The sequence below is a fragment of the Clytia hemisphaerica genome, unplaced genomic scaffold (assembly GCF_902728285.1).
Source record: "Clytia hemisphaerica strain Z4C2 unplaced genomic scaffold, Clytia hemisphaerica genome assembly, whole genome shotgun sequence".
NCBI lineage: Eukaryota > Metazoa > Cnidaria > Hydrozoa > Leptothecata > Clytiidae > Clytia > Clytia hemisphaerica.
In genome coordinates this window covers 92,398-115,557 of record NW_027104121.1, presented here as the reverse complement: position 1 = coordinate 115,557, position 23,160 = coordinate 92,398, and the positions used below count along the sequence as shown (strand labels likewise).

Sequence of the window (23,160 nt, the reverse complement as noted above, 5' to 3'; positions counted from 1 at the left end):
TGATTTTGAACTTTCACTGCATGAATGTGAATCTGCTTGACTTCGTGACTTGACAAAATACGTGTCTTGAAGGAGATTCGACTTTTCAACAAGAGTTAGTAAAATTTTCAATTGGCACCATGCCAATCAACTGAAAGATGCCCTGGGAGACCAGACAACAAGAATTCCGGAAAAGGAGGTGGCAATAAACTTGAATTTGTTGATCGAGGGAGTTGTTGTTGTGAAATTTCATCATCCTCGTCAGATGAAAATCTCTGAAACCTTTGTAAACCAGAAGATGACGGTTGACACATATAATCTAAAATTTAAAATTAATGAACATTTAACATACGGTTATTCCTCACTAAAATTCTATTTATTGAACAATTAAATTTAATTTATATTTCAACTCAATTCCAAGCTAAAAACAAAACAAATATTCATCTCTCACCTTCTTCAATGAGTGTAGGCGCCACACCACCTGACAAATTAAGTTCAGCATTTGATGATGCGCAATCTGAGAAACAACAAGTTATTTTTTATCAAAGTCCATCATACATGTTTTCTTATAAGCAATAGCCTGCCCCTTCCTTTGTTAAGACTCAATAGTAAATGTGGGTTCAATATTCGAAATATATTATCCTTGCCAAATGCTTATGAATTATAATTTCCTTAGTTGTAAGCTTAAATGTTGGAAAACGACAGCAAAATCAAATCAAAAGAAGACTCTTTCTCAATCCAAGAAATAAATTGTGTGCATGTACTAGATGTTTTACAAATTTTATTATTGTATCAATATTTCAAAAAACTCACCTGCATCCAAGCTTCGGGAAGCAACAGGAACATCTCGATTTGGAGCAGACCCCTTGTCTGAAGGTGCTAGAGAAAAATAGTTTTGTTTAAAAAAAAAATTCCTCTTTAAAAAAAAGGATCAACACTAAAAAAAGTTTGCTTCCGTGTTACCGGCTGGGTGAGAATTTTTCTTACTTCACCCGGCCTCAAAAAATAATGAACTTTAAAATGTGAGAATTTCAAACAAAAAACATCTTTAACAAAAAAAGTTATAGTTTGCCTCCTGCATGAGTTTTATTTTTATCACCCGGTAATGCAGGGGGGGGGTCCATGTACAAAAAAGCGGCATGTATCATGGGGTGGGTGGGTGTTTTCAAAAAGATTTTGCTGTTTAGTACTTGTGTACAATACATGGGGGTGTCAGGGTCAAATTTCTGATTTGCTGTTTAGTATACGTGTACTATACAGGGGGTGTCAGGGTCAAATTTGGGATTTTCTGCTTAGTATTTGTGTACTAAAAAGCCAAAATCAAATCAAATTGTGATTTATTTTAGATTTTGTCGAAATTTTTTTTAAATCCTCAATTGTTTTTGTCAATTGTCAATTTTGTCAATTTTTTTATGGGAAGAATAAAAAACTTGCCCCAAAGTTTTTTTGGCTTAAAATTTTTATTTTATGAAGGGGTGTAGGTGTATATTTGGTAGTTTTCTGGATAGTATATTATGGGGGTGTTGGGGTATATTTGGCAGTTTGCTTGATAGTATATTGTATTATACAGGGGGTGTCAGGGTGTATTTGCTGGATAGTGCTGGATAGTATATTGTAAAATAGAGGGAGTGTTGGGGTGTTTTTGGGAGTTTGCTGGATAGTATTTTGTACATTTTGTACTATAGGGGTGGGTGGGTGTTTAAAATCGAAATTTGCTACAAAGTACTGATACATGCCGCTGTTTTGTACATGGACCCCCCCCTGGGTAATGTGGAAAGAATGTTTACTGTTTTCCACCTAGAACAATCAAATTGTAATATTTTCTTTTTCATTTTACACCTTTTATTTTACTGATACTCTAGGGAAAACCCTTTTAGCCATAATCTTTTAATCAGATTTTTTTAACCATATTCATCAACCCTTGATTATCTTGGTAACAATTCACAAACTTTAAAGGGAATAGCGCTATACTTATAGTAGGGGTCGGAGTTGCTGGTAGTTCCATGGTATACTCTGAAATACATGCTGATGTCAGCTCGAAAGCTGATTGGCTTAACTGCCTGTTATACGCGGTTCGAGAGTATAGCTTAAATTTTGTAAACAAATTAAAAAAATATAGCGAAAACGAAAGTAGATAGGTGAAGTGAATGCTGCTGATCTGTGGAAAAGGAACGACTACAACTTATCTTGACCCTGTATTATGTATGCTTGTGGTTTTATATAGAAATAATACACAGAAATGATTAATCTGTACTATGGAAAAAGGTTGTTTTGTAATAGCTCCTGGAAAGTTTGATAAAGAAAGTCATTTTTCTGACCAAAATTATGTCGACCCCCCTCCCCTTCTTGCCTTTTTTTTTTGACTGATCCTCCTTTTCTCTTCTTGCTATCCCCCCTTCCTCTGGAAAATTTGCAATCCCCCCTTCTTGGATTTTCTGAAAGTTGTCATCTCCCCTTAAATAAAAAGGGAGGTTCGAACTATGCCAGATCAAATATAAAACTGAATCTTTAAGATCTCAAAACTTTTGAACATGAATCTAAATTGAACAAAATGTAAAAGTAGTTATAAATATTCTTCAAAAGAATCAAAAAGTTTTGTTTCATTCTACGAGCCAAGTTAATTTCTTTCTTTTATAAATTTGATTTTTTTTCTTCCAAGTAACTAGCTAAATGGCTGAAAAACAAGTAAAAAAAAATAGAAAAAATGTTAGGATCTTCGTTGGTGAAGACGAGGCTGCTGAAAAAGTCAGAAATGAATTTCACTTTTATAAAAAAGAATTTGGTTTTATTTCAAACTCTGAATTCCTTGAATTCCTTATCAAGAAAACAAAAGATGTTCATTCATCATTAGCCACCACAATTTGTGATCCAAACTTTGCCAAAGATGATGCCAGCGTTATCCCTTTTGAAGAAAAAACCGTGTCCTGTCTGACAGTTGTATCAAAGTCTGGTGATACTGTTTTTTCCTATGACCACTCAACAGAAGAGTCAACAGAAGCATCATACGAACCCCCGTCTAAAGTTTTAATCACTGATGATTGTGGTTCAACTTATTCTTCGCCAAAGAAGCATATCGTGATGGTAAAAAATGGAGCAGATATGTTTTTTAATGGTGGGTTAGTTTTGGTATAATACTCTATATTCTGTATTACTGTATCTTTAAAGGCATATTTTAAATAAAGAAAAACTTGTTTTTTTTGTAAGAATTTTTGGGTAAATTTGATAGCAGAAATTCTAATGAGGAAAAGAAAAAACTAAATTATTTTGAGTTTAAATTCAATTTTTGTGACCAAATCTCTTAGAAAGTGACCAGCTGAATGAAGAAGGTATATCTCAACAGAGACAACGCTCAATATTACATGAAGCACAGCCTTTTCTCTAGGAAGCATTATGCGATGAGTAAGTTCAAGTTCTATACTCCAATAACATAATGGATGTATGATATACATATAGTCTTGATAAAAATGTAAATTGTTAATTCTAAGATATAAATACTTTATCTGCTATAGTCTCGATGATTGTAATCATTTCAGAAATAGTTTAATTAGTTTTCAACTTAATATATTGTTTCTAATTTCTCAGTTTAGAGTTTGGTTTGAACTTGGGCAAAAATGTATCCACTCCATTGAGAACTAAAAGGTTTGTAAATGTTTTGTTCTTTGGCAAAACTAAATGAGAAAAATTGATACAAATTATGGCTTATCAGTTTATAAGTTGATATATTAATAATGAATTAGAAATTTCATTTCTCTACTTTTTCATAGATCTCAGAATTCGACAACTCTTGAAGCACAATGCAATACAGGAATCATACCACCTGCTATAGTTAGGTTAGTATGCTGACAATTAAAAAGAAACACCAATTACTCCAAATTTGAGTTTAAGTCTACGGGGACGAAATCTTCACATCGGTCTGGGGCGCCTGTGCTGAAAAGCCGGGTGTCCCAGCAAGAGGGAGCAAGTCCTTTGTCTTTCAGGAATAACATAACAGAAAGACAAGGACCATGATGAATTGAACCTCTGTCAAGCTGTCCACCCCTACACGACGTTGCGTTCGCCAGGAATGATTGTCACGCTGCTCTCGTTTCTGCCACGTTTCATCTGGGTTTGGTCATATCAGCTACAAATTTGAAGGTGTCGCGAACCATCAAATTTTAATGAAGAAAGCGAGAAAAAATAACATCCATATTGCATCACAGAACGTGAGAGGACTTAAGTCAAACGATAAAATCAACGAACTTTCCACTTCAATCGCTCAAAGAGGATACTTCGCAGTGTGTTTACAGGAGACCTGGAGAAGTAGTATAGAAAACATCGATCACAAAGGTATTCGTTTTCTCTTTAACGGACTTGAAAAACACCAACATCGAAGTCGCCGTGGTGAGCAAGGTGTTGGGATCGCTTTAAATCCGGACGCATTAACAGCCTGGAAAGCCGCAGGCTCTGTAATCTACAACGAATTTGGTGCCCGAATCATTGCTATTCGTTTAAAAACTAAAGTTAACAGCATTTTCCTGATATCAGCTTATGCTCCTGTCGGGGTAGCTGATGATAATGTATGGGAAGACTTTTTGATAAAGTTAGACTCTTGTATAAGCAAAAACATCGAGACGACGTTTTAGTCATCGGTTGTGACTCAAATTCAAGTATGGGCATCTCCCAACGTAACGAAATACATCAGTCTGAATTGAACTCTATCGGAAAATTTGGACTTAAACACAGAAACAACGCTGGTATTCGATTTTCAACCTACCTCGAAACCAACAGTCTAGTGGCTCTCACGACGTATTTCCAGAAAAACGATTACGTAACGTGGACACACCCCCGTTCCAAACTGCCACATCAAATTGATCACTTCATCACCAGTAAAAGTTTTTTCAACCGATGTACCGATGCTGGAGTTACGACACCCCTCATTGATAGTGACCACCGTGCTGTTTTTGTCAAATTGCGTATACACTTGAATTTCTCTAAACGTTTCACTCGACGCCAAAGAGTGGCACGTCTCGATCAAAAACTTCTGCTTAAACCTCGAATTAAGAACATGTACTGTGAACGAGTCAACAACTTGTATCTGGAGTCAGACGATACCGATAGCTATTCTAAACTTGAACGATCTATGGAGCTTTCTGCTCTTACCACACTTCCTAAAACCATTCGACCACAACCTGGATGGTTCGCTTCCAATCAAACTCGACTAAATCAGTTAATTAAAGAGAGAAACACTGCTGTATCTCTTAAAATCCGAAAACCCACGAGGCATTCTAATGACCGCTTGAAAAAGGCCAGAAAACAATTGAAAGGAGAAATTGCTCGATCTAAAAACAAATGGATACTTGACATATGTAAAGATATAAACAATCCTGGGTCAGGGTCGAAAGTTTACTGGGATAAAGTAAAGTTACTTAGAAAAGGACTAAATAAACCAAAAGTTTCATCCGAAAAAATGATGAAAAAGTCAGATGGATCGAAATGTGTCAACGCCGAAGAAAACGCTGAGGTGTTTCGAGACCACTTTCAAAAATTGTATGAACGTGAACCAATCTACGATACAACTGTCATTGAACTGCTCGAACGACAACCAGTGTTTGAAGGTGTCGATCATGATCCTACAGATGATGAGATTACTAAAGCAACACAATCACTTAAGAATAACGCCCCAGGAGAATCCGGTTTAACTCCTCTAATGTTCAAATCTTTAATTGCACTCCCAGAGACCTTTACTATTCTGAAACAAGTTGTATTAGAATTTTGGAACACTGAGAACCACCAGACCAATGGAATGTCGGATTACTAAAAGTTTTACCCAAAAAAGGTGATCTGAGTTTACCTGGTAACTACCGTGGTATCATGTTACTGGAAATAGCCTATAAAATCGTAGCCAAAATTGTTCATCAGAGACTTACGCCGATATCCGAAAGCCTGGACCATGAAACACAGTGCGGATTTCGCCCAGGAAGAGGATGCACAGACGCTATTTTTACTGTTAAACTTGCATTGAAAAAGAGACGCGAACACAACCAGCAAACGTGGGTTTTATTTCTAGACCTAGTAAAAGCCTTTGATCGTGTTCCGCGTGATCTTCTCTGGCTAGTTCTCGAACGATTCGGCGTACCGCCAAAATTACTAAGTGTTATCAAAGCACTTCATCACACCATTCAAGTGAAATTTACTGTCGATTCCATATCACACATCCTTGATTGTAAAATCGGAGTGAAACAAGGTGATGTACTCGGCCCAATACTCTTTTCGATGTACATTGCTGCTATTATGATTACATGGAGGCAAACTCGCAACCACCCACAATGCATCTTTCGTACCAAAAAGGATTTCGTACTAACTGGCAGGAGACCATACACAAAAGGTGATGACTTCGAACTAGGAGATTCAGAATACGCTGATGATACAGCCGCCCTATTCGATTCAAGAGAAAGTTTAACAACTGATGCCCCTGTTATAAATACTCATTTCGACAGATTCGGCATGATGTTGTAGTTTTGAAAGTTTTTAGAGCTTGTAGAAAAGTTTTTATGGTGGTAAGGAATTTTCTTTGTACCTTAAAAGTGGTCCTAGACAGCCCTGCCTACTTCCGACCCCCCAAATAACAGTTATGAAAAAAGATTTTATGTTTGTACAAACATTTCCTCTCCAAGTTGAACGGTAAACTATTGCATGAACTATCGAAACAAAACATCCAGCAAAAAAGATGGCTACCGTTAGATTGGGTAACTTGCATCAGTGGAGGCAAACATGCATAGCCCTCAAATGAAAGACCTGGCTGGTCATTAAAATACAAAATTAAATCAAAACAAAAATAGTAGAGTAGAGCTGCGAGCGGAGCAGTTGTATTTTAATGACCAGCCAGGTCTTTCATTTGAGGGAGGGCTATGCATGTTAGCCTCCACTGATGCAAGTTACCCAATCTCACGTTATAATGTTTGGTTTACTATCTAATCTCTCAGTTTAATTATCCGGGAAAATGTACATATGTACCCTTTGGATTAATTTATAGAAATAGAAATAGAAATTGACACTTTGGTAGCTAAACTTCATTGCAGCGAAAGGTTTGTTTTTATTTTGTATGTTTGAAAAATCCCGTCAGAATTAGGCAGGGCTGTTGAATTTAGGACCACTCACAGTACTATTTAAAAATACAGGTTGTGTTTTCGATATCATTGATCGCATTTACTAAAAATTATGCTTGTCATCCTGGCTTTCCAGTTTAAGAGTCTGTCGTCGAAAAAGGTTCACTCACAGCAGCTCACAAACTGCATCAAACAATGGCTGATTTGTCTGCATAGCTCAGCAATTTTAGAATTTTAGACTTAAAATTTTGAGTATAGCCCTCTAAGACATTATCAAATAATCTCAAAAAAAAACCCTTCCCTTGTTAATATTAGCTGCTGTCTCATAAAAAAAGTAAACGTGAAGAATGCAAAAAACTTACCTATCAACCAGGTCAGCAGATGAGGCTAATGGTTGTGCCATTATGTTGTTCCTAGAGCTGGAACGTTCAGAACGTTGCTCCAACATGGACATGATTTGTAGATAACCAACCTCAGGTCCCACTACTAAATCTGCTTTACTGTTTGAAAGTTGAAAAAAGTTATTTTCATCCATTATGCTGTTAGCTGATCGGTCGGTCAGGTAAAAAGAAATTTTTGGAAGAACGAGCGCAGTGAAGAATAATTATTCTCACGTGTTCTGATATCCGGTCGATGTGGCGTGTACCACAATGTGGTAAATATAGATTAAGTTAAACTAAACCACGTTCCGAAAATGCGGGCTCCGGCTTTCGGTTTTTATGATGCTTAAACCTGGATTATGCATCTTAATCTACGTTTCTATTATTATTGTTGTTTTCGTACGCCATATACTGGACGTTCAGAAACCGAAGTTAATGCTGTTAGATGGGCCATTCTCTCAGGTACATCATATGAAAAAACAGTTGAACGCTTTGCTAGTCGTATCAACAAAACCCTCAGTCATCATCAAATTAAACTTGATATTGTAAAATGTAACGGTTCTTCAATCGGTAGTCTCTTGTTTCAAAACCATATCAAAAGTAACTTTCCACAAGCTTGTTCTCGGCGTTGTGTTGTTTGCTCCAACGATATTCGTAACGAAAATAGTCATATTGAATCACCAACCAATGGTCGTAGTTATCCTGTTGACAGTTCTTTATCGTGTTCAAACTGTGGTATCTATTGTATTTCGTGCTCGTGCTTATCACTCTATGTTGGAAAAACTACCACAAAATTTGGTCAAAGGTTTAAGGAACATTTCCAAAAATCACGAACCTCGGCAGTTTTGGAACACTCGAAAACTTGTAGTGTTGGTAAAGAGAAAACTGACTTCTCAGTTCAGTACCTTGAAAACATGTACTCTAGAGGAAAGTACTCTTTGTCTGAAAGGGAGTAATTATGGAATGAACGTTTAAGAGGTGTCCTGAATATCCAGAAAACGTTGAAAAGTTAATTTGATAGTTTGATTATTTTGATTTTGTCCTTATACTTCGTCTCATTTTATCATTTTACTTGCACTTTTAATAACCTAATTTTTGTTTATTTTTAGAACACTAAATAATTACTGATGATGATATTAATATATCGAAACATGTTTAAAAATAAAAATTAACATTACTCCTGTCAAGTTCGTTCGACTATGTCTTGCTATTGACTTATTATACAAAGAACCTTATGTATATTTTTTATGTAAGGTATAAAAACACAATTATAGTATAGTAATAGTAGTTTTAGATCCATAGCTATCTAGGATTTTATTTTGTTTTACTAATGAACGGCTTTGAAAGCTTAGTATTTATGAGCTAAAAGGTTCTTAGGTTTTTATTCATTGTACATTTCTTCTAAAAACGAAAAGAGATTTATCTTATCCTATCTTATCTTACTTAAAAATGCAAATTTTCAAAAAGTAGGCCCAGAACCCGGTTCGACACCTAAAGTCCGAAATGCCGTGCAACTATGGCAAAATATTGGCACATCAAATACGGCAAACCTAGTTTCTAAACATTAAACTTATATTTTTCAAATTAAAAGCAGTACCGTATGCAACGCTTATCACTCCAAATCAAATAAACCCATATAAAGCTATCATAAACCTAGATGAAGTGAACTTAAACTAGGTTTCCAGACGTAAAACCAGGTTTAATGTTATAAAACCAGGTTTCATGTTATTTTCGAGTTCACGTGCGTGCTAAAAATGGTAGCTCATTTTATAAAGGTTGTGAGGGGTGAGACTATGGCCGACGAAAACGACACCAATTCATCAGGCCATTCTTCGGCGATTTATCCCTCGTAAGTTCACAAATTTTTTCTTGCTCAGTTTGTGGTTTGATTTACGTGGTCGTGGTACATGACGAATTGTGAGTTTGAGTAAAACATTTTTCACAGAATAACAGCACATAGTTTTATACATAATAGTTTATTCTTCTAACTTAAAATGATAAACAAACAGCAATTTTCCTCTGGATCATTATAGAAATACAAGCCAAGACATAGACCTGTACTATTATTCTACCATATGTATATAATCACAATCAAATGTTAAAACCAGCGAGCTGTAAACATTATTGGAGTACGAACTTGAAAGCTTACGTAATCTATTTCTATTATGTTTTATCAATGTCAATTGAAGAAATACACTATTGATTAAAAGCTTTAAATAAGGGGTAAACGTATCATCTGTGAACTTCTTATAAATCCAGTGAATCGAGAAAATCGGGGTTTTTCCTGTTTTTTTCGGGTTTTCCAGAAGAAATGAGGTCTGGACTCTCCTTCGAATTCCAAAGTTTTGAGAGCAGTTAGGGGAAAGTAATTTAGCATAGATGTGGAGGAGGGTGTCTTCTTTGGTGAAAACAAAAAATCAAACAGAAAGCGTGGCTAGAACAGAAGATATTTGGGGTTTTCTCTGAAATTTTATTGTTTTTTTGAATGTTATGATTTTGTGAGTTTTGAGAAGAGATGTGTTGCGTCTCAAAAAATGGTGAAAGTAGTATAATTTTACTGCCTAGTGCATTTTATTTGAAGACTTAATATCTTCTCAAACTTTTTCTAAAGGTTTTTTTTTACTTTATATTTGTCGACGAGAATCTGGGAAATCGTCGCCATCTCTGGCCATCTTGTTTTCTTTTGTTTTTTTGTTATAAGGGATAAGAATTTAAAAATGTCTTTTTACTTTTAGCAATAAAATATATTAGTCAATGACAATGACATCACAAGATAAACAAGGATATCATAACTATTACTATCAATCCTGATCCTGTACACGTTTTTTTTTTTTTAAGAAACACACTTTTAAGAAACATGAGGCTCAGAATGCCTAAAAACTAAGAAACATGTAAGAAACATGCTGAGGCTGAGAATGAGAAAATAACATTTTTTCATTCGGTAGAGAATAAAGAACCTACCAATCCAGCATTCCACGAGGTTGAGTATGTCAAAAAGTTTAGAAACATGTAAGAAACATTTAAGGCTCAAAGGGCCGATTTCTTAAGAAACATTGAGGCTGCTTGGTAAAACTAGTTTCTTAAAAAAAAAAAAACGTGTATAGCATATGATGTGTTTGCTTCTTTCAGCAAAATATAAAAGCTATAACGAAAATTAACAGTATAATTTGAATCTGCGATGATTTTGTGCTGTTGTCTTGGTGGTGTGGTTGATAACATCATACAATCGTAATGTTTATCAGTCGAGGATTATGCCCTAAATAAGAGATATACTCTATTTAAGAGAAGGTCTCTTATATAGGAGATTTCTTTCTCTTAACTAGGAGACTTTTCTTTCTTCGCTAATTTTTGGCCTTGTCATCATTTTGCGCAAGTTTTGAACTTCATAGATCGACTCGGTACGTTTTTTTCTCCCTTCTAGCAAAATTTGGTTGAGTTCTGCTTTTGTTTCGTGGACCTAGGATGGTTAGGGTCTATCAATCTAAAGGCTGATCTACATCATGAGAATTTCGTGAAAAGTAATAATATAGATCGGGCCATATTTAAGAAACGCGTTTAAGCGCGGTCAAAACGCGGGTCAAACAGAAAGTGAGTCGCTCTTGTCTCTCCTAAATAAGGGAGTTTGAGAAAAAACGCGTTTTGAAGGTCGAGGGTGTTTCTTCATTATTAAAAATTTATGTCAACACATGCAAATGAGGCTATTTATGGTTTTTCGAAGTTTGAAAAAGAATGAAAAGGTATTTTATTTTGGTTTTTGGGTCATCGGAATCATGGAAACGTGATCTTTCACGTGATCTTATTTTCACATTGCGCAAATAGTCTGCTCTGAAGTAAATTTGTGAAACGTGCAGAATTCTCCTAGTTTAGGTAACGTTCTCTTAAATAAGAGACTGAAAATCTCCTAAATAAGGTAATCCTTAACTTGGGTATTCTCTTATTTAGGGCATAATCCTCGACTGTTTATACAGCCGATTCTGTTATCGAAAGGCAATATGACTTAATATCTTGAATGAGAAGGGTTCGGTTTGTACTATTACGTGTTGATGGGTATATACAGTCGAAAAAAAATAAAGTCGAAATGTTATGAAAACAGTTCTTCTCTGGAGAATATTGAATGTAGACTAAGAAGAAGATTAATGCAACCCATATAGGTTGTCCTATAAATGTTATGGAGGGCTTAAAACAGAGTATGTTTTTTGGATGGGATGGACTTTATGCAGAATTATAAATTTAACTTCTTAGTGTTCAACATTAATACTATATTCTCTCCAAGACCTCCAAAAGATTAAGAGCTTATCTGAAACTCTTATCAACAGAAAATCCATCGCTGGTATATATTTGTAGCAGATATCACACTTTGGCAATTTCATCTACAGTATCATTTAACAATTATATTGTAAATTTGGCATTTGAATGTAAATTTTAAAAACTTTAAAAGCATATTGTTTAAATTCAGAATTGACCAAACCTTTTTGAGAAAAATAATTTTTTTCCTGATAAATTTCCCTTGTTTTTCTACTGTCTTTACAACGGGCTGCTTTTTATCTCTTTCTCTCTCTGTTTTTTGTACACAACAATTTATGACTTTCGTTAAAAATCTGCTCACGTGATCAAAATCAACCAATCATATCGTTAAGATTTCATAATAGAAGAGAGCAAACAGCGGCAAACATGAAAGGCAAAGATCAGATATGGGCGCGCGTTGTTTCTATAGGTTCATACTCCAACAATGTTTGCAGCTCGCTGTTAAAACCAAACAAATTATAAATTTATCTCTAAAAATGTTTTTTTTTTATTGCAGATTGCCTGATGATTTTGAACAAAATGTGGAGCTACTCTACAATGATGTTGCATCAATTCGTACATTTGCCAGCAACAAAAGACAAGGAGGTAAGAATATATATTTCACTAACCATCAAGACCCATTTCTTTTCAGTCTAGGACTGTATTTAATTAAGAGACAACCCTAACTAAGTGTGTCCGTTTATTAAAAGACATTGATTAAAGGACAGTCTCTACAGTAAATCAGTTCGGCAAATTGCATAGAATGACAGCGCTGCATAATTCCACAGCTTTAGCGCTGTCGAATTCTGCAGCGTTGTCTAATATCGCAGCTTTAACCATTGTCAAATTTGACAACGCTTCTCTTTTAACCAAGAACGGGGTCACAGGGTGTGTTTTTAGAGTCAGGGTCAATTAACATAATACATATATGATAAAGATACAATATAGCATATTATTCTTACGGGGTCTCGAAATCATGTGTATTTTGTAGGATCCAAAAGTAAGCTTTTCACCCCAGGATTTTAATTTCCTACGTCTAGGGATTTTTCACAATCATCCTTGGCAGTAAGGCCACTTTGTCCGAAAAACCGTTAATTTGTTCAAAATAGAGAAGTTTTGCCTGATTTTGCTTGTTGTGATTGTACAAAAGAGGTCCAATTATTTATAATTCTCAATCAGAAGTTTTGATTGGAAGCGTTGTGTAGAATAGCAGCGCACTTGTTGCATTTCATGTGGAAGCGTTGCAAAAAACAGCAGCATTGCAGAATTTTTTAGCGGCTGTCATTCAATGCAACTTATGCCGAACTGAAATTAAGGGACAGGCACGTACAAATCTAGAGATATTTGCGGTTTAGTCCAGGTGAATCGAACAGTTCAATCATCGAAATAATTCAATTTTATTGGACCCGATTCAAATAGAATGATAGGTGTTTGATTACCCAAAACAACCTCTGTGTTTTTATTTTTAGTAAAACTCTTTATGGGTCAAATTCCAGTGTTTTCAGGTGTTTCCGAAATGATGTAATCTTGACTTATGCATATCAAGAATAACTTACCAAACTCATCGAATACCAATCAAACCCCATTAAACATCAATCGAACTCTATCAAATCAATCGAACTCTATCGAACCAATCAAACCTCTTCAAACAAAAAAACAGTGATCGAACCAAGCAAGAAATTTTCGTAAAATTCAATAGGTGTTCGATTGGGTTCGGTAATCGAACACCTATCATTCCATTCTGTTCGTAATCGATAAAGTTTGATGTTTCAATTACAAAAATCGGTTCGATAGGGTTCGATCAACATCGCCTGGTTAAGTTTTTTGTCCCTTACTTAACCTTAAGAGACAGATTGTCCTTTAATTTAGAAACTGTCCCTTAATTTGAATATGTCCCTTAATTAGGTACAGTTCTAGACTGTTTTAGCACTTTACTTTTTACCCGATATACGAAAATCATTATAGCTGTGTTCACAATATTCCCAAATGAACCAGACAATTTTAACCTCGTTTACCAGCGTTTACTCCCTTAAGGAACTCATTTTTGCATGACTTGTTTTTGTATCTCACAGACATTTTTAAAGCTTATCAAATACAATAAAGGATTATAAGAGAATACCCAAAATGTGATGATCTTGCGTGGGAAAAGAATCACTTTTGATTTCTACAGAAAATGTGTCGATCCATTTGATTACCAATAACTTTATAGATCTTACCGATAAGAGTAGAATTGTTTACTAATAGAATGGTTTGTATGGATAAGAAATTTATATCAGTAACTGTTTTTAGACATGTATCAAATTCAAGGGAAATTTGAATGAATTTGATTGATTTTGGCTGTATTTTATTCAATTGATATCTACATACATCACATATGATACATCACATTATTTGAAATTATATTGTTTATCAGTCTGTCAGGTTTAATTTGATTTCTATTTATTTCAGGGCCAAAGCAAAAGGGTAGCAAGACCAAGAAGAAGAAAGGGCCTAAACCATCGACAGTTAAGCTAAAGATTTATCATTTACCTCCTGGGTCAGCCAAGCCTAAATTTTCAAAACCAGATGAAACAGTACACTTACACATGAGATGTGGTTATGGTAAGCTTAAGTTTTTTCAAATTTTGAAATTATGTGGGAGCTGCTTATTAATCTAAGTACCACTAGATAATTGAAGTAATGTCATTTTAATAAAAGGTTTGATTTTGATAAATTCATAATTATTTCATCGAAACTTTGAGCGTGGTTTTTATTATTTGCTGACTTGTATAATTTTCGAAGTTTGAAAATTTTCGAAAATCGATCATTACAGATGGGTTGGTGTAATTTAAGATGCGCGATCTAACGGTTTATGATTCACGATGCACGATCCACATGCATAAAGTATGCTGATTATTCCTAATAATTGTCATGAAACTTATACAACAATTCTAAAACAACGGCATAATTTTTTCTCGCTTTTGTTTGCCACGGAAAAAAAAAATTGCAGTGCTATTTTGGCATATGCAAAGTTTTGTTCATTGCCAGGCCTGTAATTGAGCTTCAATGAATGAAAGTTTGTAAACTCTCTAAATATTTTATCATGATTAGCATAATTGGGGCATAATTATACATGAATTAACATATTTTATGCATGGATTGCGAATTGTGCATCGTAAATCATTAGATTGTGCATCTGAAATTACACCAACTCATTACGGATGTGACATGTTTTGAGTGTTCAATTCGTATCAACTTTGACTGATTAAATACCTGTTTTTAAAAGCATAATCTCTTTCAAAAATATTTTTGCGAAAATAAGCATTTGACAAGCATATTCAAGCTTCATTCCAAAGTAAGAATAAGCATAACCAAGTTTAAGAAGACTGTATGCGTATGAAAACATGTACTCACAATTTTTTGTGATTTTCTTAGGATTCTAAAATTCAATTCATTAAAAGTTTTGTCATTTAATAAAGTTATATACTTCAGTAATTAAACTGTTCTACTAATTTAGACTGGTTTGTATATCTTTTTTTTCTTTGTCATTTCAATTCAGGATTTCCAAAACAATGTTACCAAGTTGGTGGTAATGGCAAAGTAAAATTCACATCACTACCTCTGGGTGTGGACCTAAGAACATCGATTAGGTCACTTTTTCCTAGACTTAATGAGACTTTCTTTTTGTATACTACAAAACAAAATAAAACTTACCAAGAGCTTAATTTAAACAGGCTGAAGAATTGAGGCAAATGAATCACCAAGGAGTAATCATCGTTACAAATGAGAGAGTCAATGAAAATCTAATGCCTCTTTCTCAAGGTACCTACCATTTAAATCTTTAATTCAATGGTCTTGATTATTCTTGATGATTTTATCTGATTTTTTTAAACATAAAAAAGAAGCAATGAGCATCTCAAGCTTCTTCATTTCATGGAAATAAATTAATTGATATAAGTTGTCACTTTGAAATAGCAATAAAAGGTGAATAGTGCCATACCCACAATGTTGAAAATTTAAAAAGTGCCACAGTGTTAGTTTGAACAAATGGCTGCTTTACATAAACTATCTATTTTGTTCTTTTTTTAGATGGTAACATGAACCCTTCAAATGGTGGTTATCTTCTGAACAACTTATCCTTTCAATCTCAACTGTCTAATGAAACCTTAGCACATCAGCCACTATCTAGAATGATTAACCCAACTCAATCAATGATGCCAACACTTATGGATCAGAGCATATCAAACATATCAGGACTAGTAGGTAAGGCTTAAAGGAAATGTTACTGTATTATATGGGTGTCTGCGATGTATACACTAAAATCTTGCTCCACCAATGAATGAGTAAATTTATTTGATTGGCCTATTGGTATATTGAAAGTTGTTCCAATAGATATCATAAGTAGATCTTACATTGTATCTATAGACAAAAACTTCAGTGAAAGCATAAAACCAGAAAACGCTAGAACCATGGAGGTAATAAGAAATAGATGGAGAATAAATGACTCGGTAATGGCCCCAAGTTATCGTTAAATTCTTTTATATTTTCATTCAAATCGGTTTTCTTTGATTTACTATCATTGGAAGCAAAAAAATCCGAAATGTAAATTTATAAGAACAGAAGTGAGAATGTTATCCTGATTGAAATAAACATTTTATGCAAAAAGTTCTTGTTCAAACGCGATACAAAAATAATTTTCTCGTAGTAAGGTTACAATAGTTCTATGATTTCATATCGATGTATTTTTGGGCAAACATATTGCTAATTTTGAGAGTTTCAGCATATCTTCTTTGAAAATTTCTTCATTAGAAATCTTTACGTCTAAAAGGGAGGGGGCTTTCAATTTCTGATGGATGATTAATTTAAAGGTATTTAAAGGTTACCTAATCGTAATAAGATTTTTTTTAAAATCTATCGTGATTTATGCAGAGGAGGCCCTTAAAAATATAGGATTTTGTGCTTGTTCCGGCAAGCTTTTTCTCATTTTGATCAAGAAAGCTATTATCTCACAATAGAGCTGTTAAAAATCCAACACCTTTTTGTTCAGTTTTTTATGAACTTAAATATTCCCACGAGTGCACACAAAATTAATCACTTTTTCCCATTGCAACCAAGGAGCCGTTTGCTTCCGATGATTAGGTACAATGAAATAAAAGTCATTTATTCTCCATCTATTTCTTATTACCTCCATGCTAGAACGATGTTGAATTAAAAGAAAGGGAATGTTTAAAGAAAGTGACTTTTATGTAACACTCCTATCAACCTATTCTTTAAAATTATAGTGTAAAAACACCAATCTGTTCTTTATAAAAATAACAAGTTTTTAAAGATGTTATGTTAGCGCTTTAACCCATTCTATCAGTTTTTTTTTTGAAGTAGTAATAAAAGATGAAGAGTGCCATACCCACAATCTTGAAAATTTAAAAATATTCACAGTGTTAGTTTTGAAAGAATGTCTTCTTTACATAAACAATCTATTTTGTTCTTTTTTTAGATGTTAACATGAACTCTTCAAATGGTGGTTATCTTCTGAACAACTTATCATTTCAATCTCAACTGTTTAATGAAACCTTAGCAAATCAGCCACTATCTGTAATGGTTAACCCAACTCAATCACTGATGCCAACACTTATGGATCAGAGCGTATCAAACATATCAGGACTAGTAGGTGAGGAAATGTATTATATGGGGGGTCTGTGGTATACACTGAAATCTTGCTCCAATCAGTAAATTTATTTCATTGGCCCTATTAATATATTGAAAGTAGTTCCAATAGATATGTCCAATAAAAGTAGATCTCACATTGTCAATTGGAAATATAAAACCAGAAAAGGCTAGAATGATGTTGAATAAAAGAAAGGGAATTTTTCCATTGAAAAGAAAGTGACTTTTTATGCATTTACAACTCCTATCAACTTCTACATTTAATAGTTTTGATTTCTGCCTGGGCTTGGCTGCATCTTCGGGATTCTCTTCATTTGTTCTAATTGTTTTTGAATGTAAAATTCAATTGTTATCTATTATGGATAAAAAAACATTCAAGTTTGAATATTGTTCAACATTTTTCTAATGACTTCAGACTGAATCAAAACTTTAATTTCCTGTGTGGAAAATCCTGATAACACATTAAACATAATTTTTGTTAAAAAAAGTGATCAAGACACGTCAAATTTTAAAAATTTTTTTAAAATATTGTTCTGTACAGTCACTGACATCATCTGGCGGATTTTTCGGTGAGAATTCGATTACCTAACCAAATCAATTTTCATTTCAAAAAAGTGTACCTTATTTTGTCATGGTGTGGTCGAAACTCAACTTTTAATAAATTCATTTTTTGTTTGAATCAGACATAAAATATTATTTGGAAATTCTTTTCTGTATTTTTAGATGTTGATTTGAATCCATTAGCTGGTCCAGTTGTCAACAACCTTACTAACCTTATACACCTACCAACCGATATCAGTTCGGCCCTCAGTGAATCATATTCTGTACCATCAACAGCAGATCTGGTTGCTAGACATCAGCCAACATCATTAAACTGCTCAACCATAAGTCTCTCACCTTCTGTACCATCAACAGCAAATCCAGCCACTAGTCATCAGCCAACACCGTCAAACTGTTCAACAATCAGTCTCTCATCTTCTGTACCATCAACAGCAAATCCAGTTGCTAACCACCAGCCTGCAACATTAAACAGATCGACCAGCAGTCTCTCACCTTCCGTACCATCAACAGCAAATCAAGTTGCCAGCCACCAGCCAACACTGTCAAACTGCTCAACAATCAGTCTCTCACCGTCTGTACCATCAACAGCAAATCCAGTTGCTAACCACCATACTGCAACATTAAACAGATCGACCAGCAGTCTCTCACCTTCCGTACCATCAACAGCAAATCCAGTTGCCAGCCACCAGCCAGCAACGTTAAACAGATCAACCAGCAGTCTATCGCCGTCTGTACCATCAACAGCAAATCCAGTTGCTAACCACCATACTGCAACATTAAACAGATCGACCAGCAGTCTCTCACCTTCCGTACCATCAACAGCAAATCCAGTTGCCAGCCACCAGCCAGCAACGTTAAACAGATCAACCAGCAGTCTATCATATTGTACAGGTGCTCCATTACTGTCAGCGACAACTCTTCCTGGTGGATCCTCGATTTCTAGATCTCAGCCAATTAGAGCATCCGACATAGTTTTCACCATAAATTTAAATATAACGTATGGTGTCAACAAAGCCCAATTAAAAGTAAGACGCTCTCAATCACCAGAGGTTCTCTACTTAAAAGTTGAACAATTATTTCCCAATCTAATTGGGAAAAACTACCATTTAGTGAACAGTCTTGATAACGAGTATTACATTAGACGAAACATCCCATTGCATTTGAAAACGTTTGTTAAAGATAATGATACCGTCGAAGTTGTTTCAGAAGATGCCTCAATATTTAACAACCAACTAGACATACCATCCGATTTAACTTTCTTAGAGAAAATGAGAAGTGACACCTTGGAAAAGTTCACCCAAAGACAAGAACTCTTGATCAGGAGAACCAATTTAGTTGATGATACCATGACACAATTCAACTTCTCAAATAGTAATATATATGTCAGATTTGAAGGCGAGAGAGGAGAGGATCTAGATGGTTTATCGAGAAGTCTTTTTTCTGACTTTTGGAATGCCTTTTGTGAAAAATATGGTATTGGTTATGATAACTATTTGCTAACCAACCCGTCACACTCCCTATCACCAATATTGATGAAGAATTTAGGTCAAATATTAGCTTCTGGTTATATGATTGCTAATTACATACCACCATTTATCAACAACGCAGTACTATTTCAGATTTTAACGGGTAACGAGCCATCTAACGATCTCACAAAGAGAGAATTCTTGAAGTGTTTAAACAGAGAAGATTGCAAAATCTTGCAGAGAGCATCTGAAGAATCTGAGTACGATGTGAGTTTGAAAAATTCGCTGCAAGAGTTATTTGTGAAGTTCAGCATGAATGGGATACCAAGTCCACACTCAATTAAAGAACTCACCAACCGATTAATTTTTCATGTAACGTTTGCTTTACCAGCATGCCTTTTATATTACATGAAAGAAGGTATTAAAGAAACCAACTCGATGCCGCTAAATGGTATTACCGAGGATCTGTTTATTACTCTTATGCAGAAAATGAAACCTAATGGTGTTGAGGTTGCTGATCTTCTCGAACCAAAATACACATTGTTAAAACGTCACGAGGAGAAAGTCTTTGAATTCGTCAAAGAGTTTGTCAAGCAGCTACCAACGGATGAATGCTGCAATTTCTTACGCTTTGTTACTGGATGTGAGCGACTGGCAAAGATTTACATTGAGTTTAATGGTGCAATCTATCGAGAGCTTATGGTACCACTGCCTCATACATGTGGGCCTACGTTAGAAGTTTCGCGATATATTGAAAATCAAGAGGACTTAGATGGTTTATTTCGTGGTGTTTTGAAAGAAAAAGACATCTGGGTACGTTACGAAAATCCCTAAGATATTGGCTCAAAAATATTCTTTTTCCTGTAAGAACGCTGAACAATTTTGTTGGTAATTTTGTTATGTTTGACTTTGCAACTTTGGAAAGGACAATTTTTATTCATTTTTGTTTTTTAAGTTCAATTTTTTTTTTGTTTTTTTTAAGGAAAAAAGATATTTACGAAAAAAGACATTTTTAAGCATTGTAGGTTTATTTGTATATTTTTACGAAAAAAAGACATTTTTACGAAAAAAGACATTTTTAAGCACATAGGTTTATTTGATATTTATGTAGATTAACTAAAGTCTGTTTCAAAACTATTGGCAGTCAACACATTTTGGTTCATTGCTCTTGAAGGAAAAACGATATAATCAAAAGTAATACCTCGTTAAAAAGATAATTTTGAGTAGAATAACTTAAAGCTTTGAATTTTTTCAAAGAATTCGAAAATGAAGAGGAAAAAAATGAAGATTTTTTCTACTGGGCCAAAATATTTGAATCTATATTTTTTTAAAGCTTTGAACTTCGCTGACTTCAGATTTTTCACGTCTTTCTTCTATCAAAAGTTACAGCCCTCCAAAGCGGGTCCAATTTGCCTGTTTTTGTCCTTTTTGCCTGTTTTTGTCCTTTTTATGCCATTTTTAGCCTATTTTGGAGGGCTGTAACTTTTGATGAAAGAAAAATATGAAAAATCTGAATACATATTTGAAATCAGCAAAGTTCAAAGCTTCAGAAAAACATAAATTAAAATATTTTGACAGTAGAAAAAATCTTCATTTTTTTCTCTTCATTTTTCATCTTCATTTACAAATCCTTTGAAAAATGTTAAAGCTTTAAATTCTTCTACTCAGAATTTTCTTTTCAACAAGGTATTACTTTCTTTCAAGAGCAATGAACCAAAATGTGCGGACTGCCAATACATTGGAAACAGACTTTACATGTATATGATGTTTATTGTACTTAAGTTTTTTTCACTTTTAAGGTACTCACAAATTGTTCGATTTTTAACCTGATTTTTATAGACACTATGCTTAGAAATAGCCTGTGTTCTAGATAAATTGAATGGTAACCATGAAAAGCCCTTTTAGGACAATAGCATGTCCTCTATTTCTAGGCACTTTAGCCAAAATCCGGTCCACACGGGTTTGCTAAATATTGATTTTGAGCTAAAATAAGTAAAATGATGCTATTTTTCAAAATAAAACCTTTCAGCGTTATTATATTTATTTCAGAGTAAGCCACGTTATTTTCACCAACATATATGGTATATATATTATTTAGTTAGAAGTAGATTTAACACAGCCATTTTTTAATTTAGTTATTTTGATATTTTGTTATAGCCACATTTCTGAAACTTTTAAAGACTTTTTATCGCGTGTATTTTATTGGAAGTGCTGATTTATAATTTCAAGGTTCCAGTAGTCTATTATACTAAAGGATAAATTTTTCGATGATGAAATTTTTCGAAATGATGTAAAAAAATGTACAAATGTGATTTTTTCATCTAAATGAATACGTATAAGGTATATTTTGATCTTACCATTTTAAGCTTTTTCGATTTCTTAACTAATTATTAGAATTAACTGCTCAGAACTGCTAGACCTTGTCAGTGTACTTTAACTAATAGTTTTATTTGAGTAGGTTTTGGAAAGTTAACCACAATTTTTCTTATTTGACATATTCTACTCGGAAATATTTTTTCAACGAGCACAACCACAATCTAATTTGATTTCTTTCATAAGCTAAAGCCCATTTTGTGTCCACTGCCAATAAGACAGACTTAAAGAAGACAAAGTACTTTTTGAAATGTACTTTATCCATCTTCACTTTTATCATGAAGGTAAAAAATAGATGGAGCCATCACTCCTACTATTCTATTGTATCATATCATTGATAGCAAACTGTTGCTTTGGGAAAAAGCCATTAATTTTGCTTTTACTCATGGGACTATTAAAGTCGAAGAGATTTTGAATAAAAACAAGCAATATTTTTAATTTCATCATTGTATGATGACAGCTTTGATGATGAAAAATTAGAAAACTTTGCAAGGATAAGCACAAAACATCGAATTTAAAATGTTTGCTGCTCGGGAGATCATGGGTAAATTTTGTTAATTTTTAGATTTCTACTAAACTCCCCTTCTCACAGACCCGGTAGGATTATTTTAGCCAGTGGGGATAAAAATAACGGACTGAAAGTCGATGGGGATCGATGTTTCTATTATTTTTTATGGCTGGGGATTTAAATTCTTTTGTTTTCAAGTCAGAAAATTCAGTGGGGAAGGGAAAAATAGTATAATATTATGCAGTGAGGTTTGGTTTACTTGATTATTTTCAGTGGGGACAAAAGTTCGGGGTTAATTTCCCACCGGGGAGGATATTTTGGACAATTTTTCCAGTGGGGCTGTGAGAAGGGGGTGTTACTAATGGCAACCTTTCATCTCCATTCTATTAAAATTTGGAGATAGCTGCTCTTTTAGATCTAAATATATTTGTAACTAAGAAAGTTCCAAAAACAGCGAAGAATTCGCAAAATTTGAAAAATTTTACCTCCCGAAAGTTTCCCTACAAAAATAAAAACTTCTTTTACCTAATAAAGAAATTTAAACACTTAAAAATTTAAGCATTTCCTGAAAAAACGAGGTTTTGTTTGACAGAATAAGTTACTTAGTTCTTATAATCTATAAATCTTGACTGATTTTTGCTAAAAGTGATTGGTAATCAAAGGAGGCCGATTTGAAAGAAATTTCTAAAGATTTTTACAACCATTAAAGCTGTTACAGAAAAGTTGATACTCCATCTAACTTTTATTACCTCTGCTTTTATAAAACCCTTATGGTACGGCAGCTAGAAGTTATCATCATCTAGGGGGTTTCAAGGGGTCGTAAAATATTAAACTTGAAGAGGAGTTTTGAGTGTCAAAAATAATTTCATCACTACATAAAA

The 23,160-nt window shown here is 34.1% G+C and overlaps 3 protein-coding genes across 4 annotated transcripts; all 3 read left to right on the top strand.

Annotated features, from left to right (window-relative positions):
* The first annotated feature begins 4,627 nt into the window (after positions 1–4,627).
* Positions 4,628–5,776, top strand: LOC136813518 (uncharacterized). The gene has a single exon (XM_067070037.1). It carries the CDS (start codon positions 4,628–4,630, stop codon positions 5,774–5,776), a length of 1,149 nt encoding a protein of 382 aa, XP_066926138.1.
* A 3,285-nt stretch (positions 5,777–9,061) lies between these two features.
* On the top strand, positions 9,062–15,454 carry LOC136813516 (uncharacterized). The gene is made up of 4 exons (XM_067070036.1): positions 9,062–9,293; positions 12,246–12,334; positions 14,177–14,329; positions 15,267–15,454. The coding sequence occupies exons 1-4, from the start codon at positions 9,199–9,201 to the stop codon at positions 15,452–15,454; spliced, it is 525 nt and encodes a 174-aa protein (XP_066926137.1). The 5' UTR covers positions 9,062–9,198.
* LOC136813524 (uncharacterized) lies at positions 15,451–20,718 on the top strand. Of its 2 annotated transcripts, XM_067070042.1 has the most exons (3): positions 15,451–15,529; positions 15,797–15,970; positions 18,095–20,718. In XM_067070042.1, the coding sequence occupies exons 1-3, from the start codon at positions 15,460–15,462 to the stop codon at positions 20,230–20,232; spliced, it is 2,382 nt and encodes a 793-aa protein (XP_066926143.1). In that variant the 5' UTR covers positions 15,451–15,459; the 3' UTR covers positions 20,233–20,718. The 2 variants fall into 2 exon arrangements, with proteins under 2 accessions (XP_066926143.1, XP_066926144.1); XM_067070043.1 differs by lacking the exons at positions 15,451–15,529; positions 15,797–15,970 and adding an exon at positions 17,205–17,375.
* Positions 20,719–23,160: the final 2,442 nt, after the last annotated feature.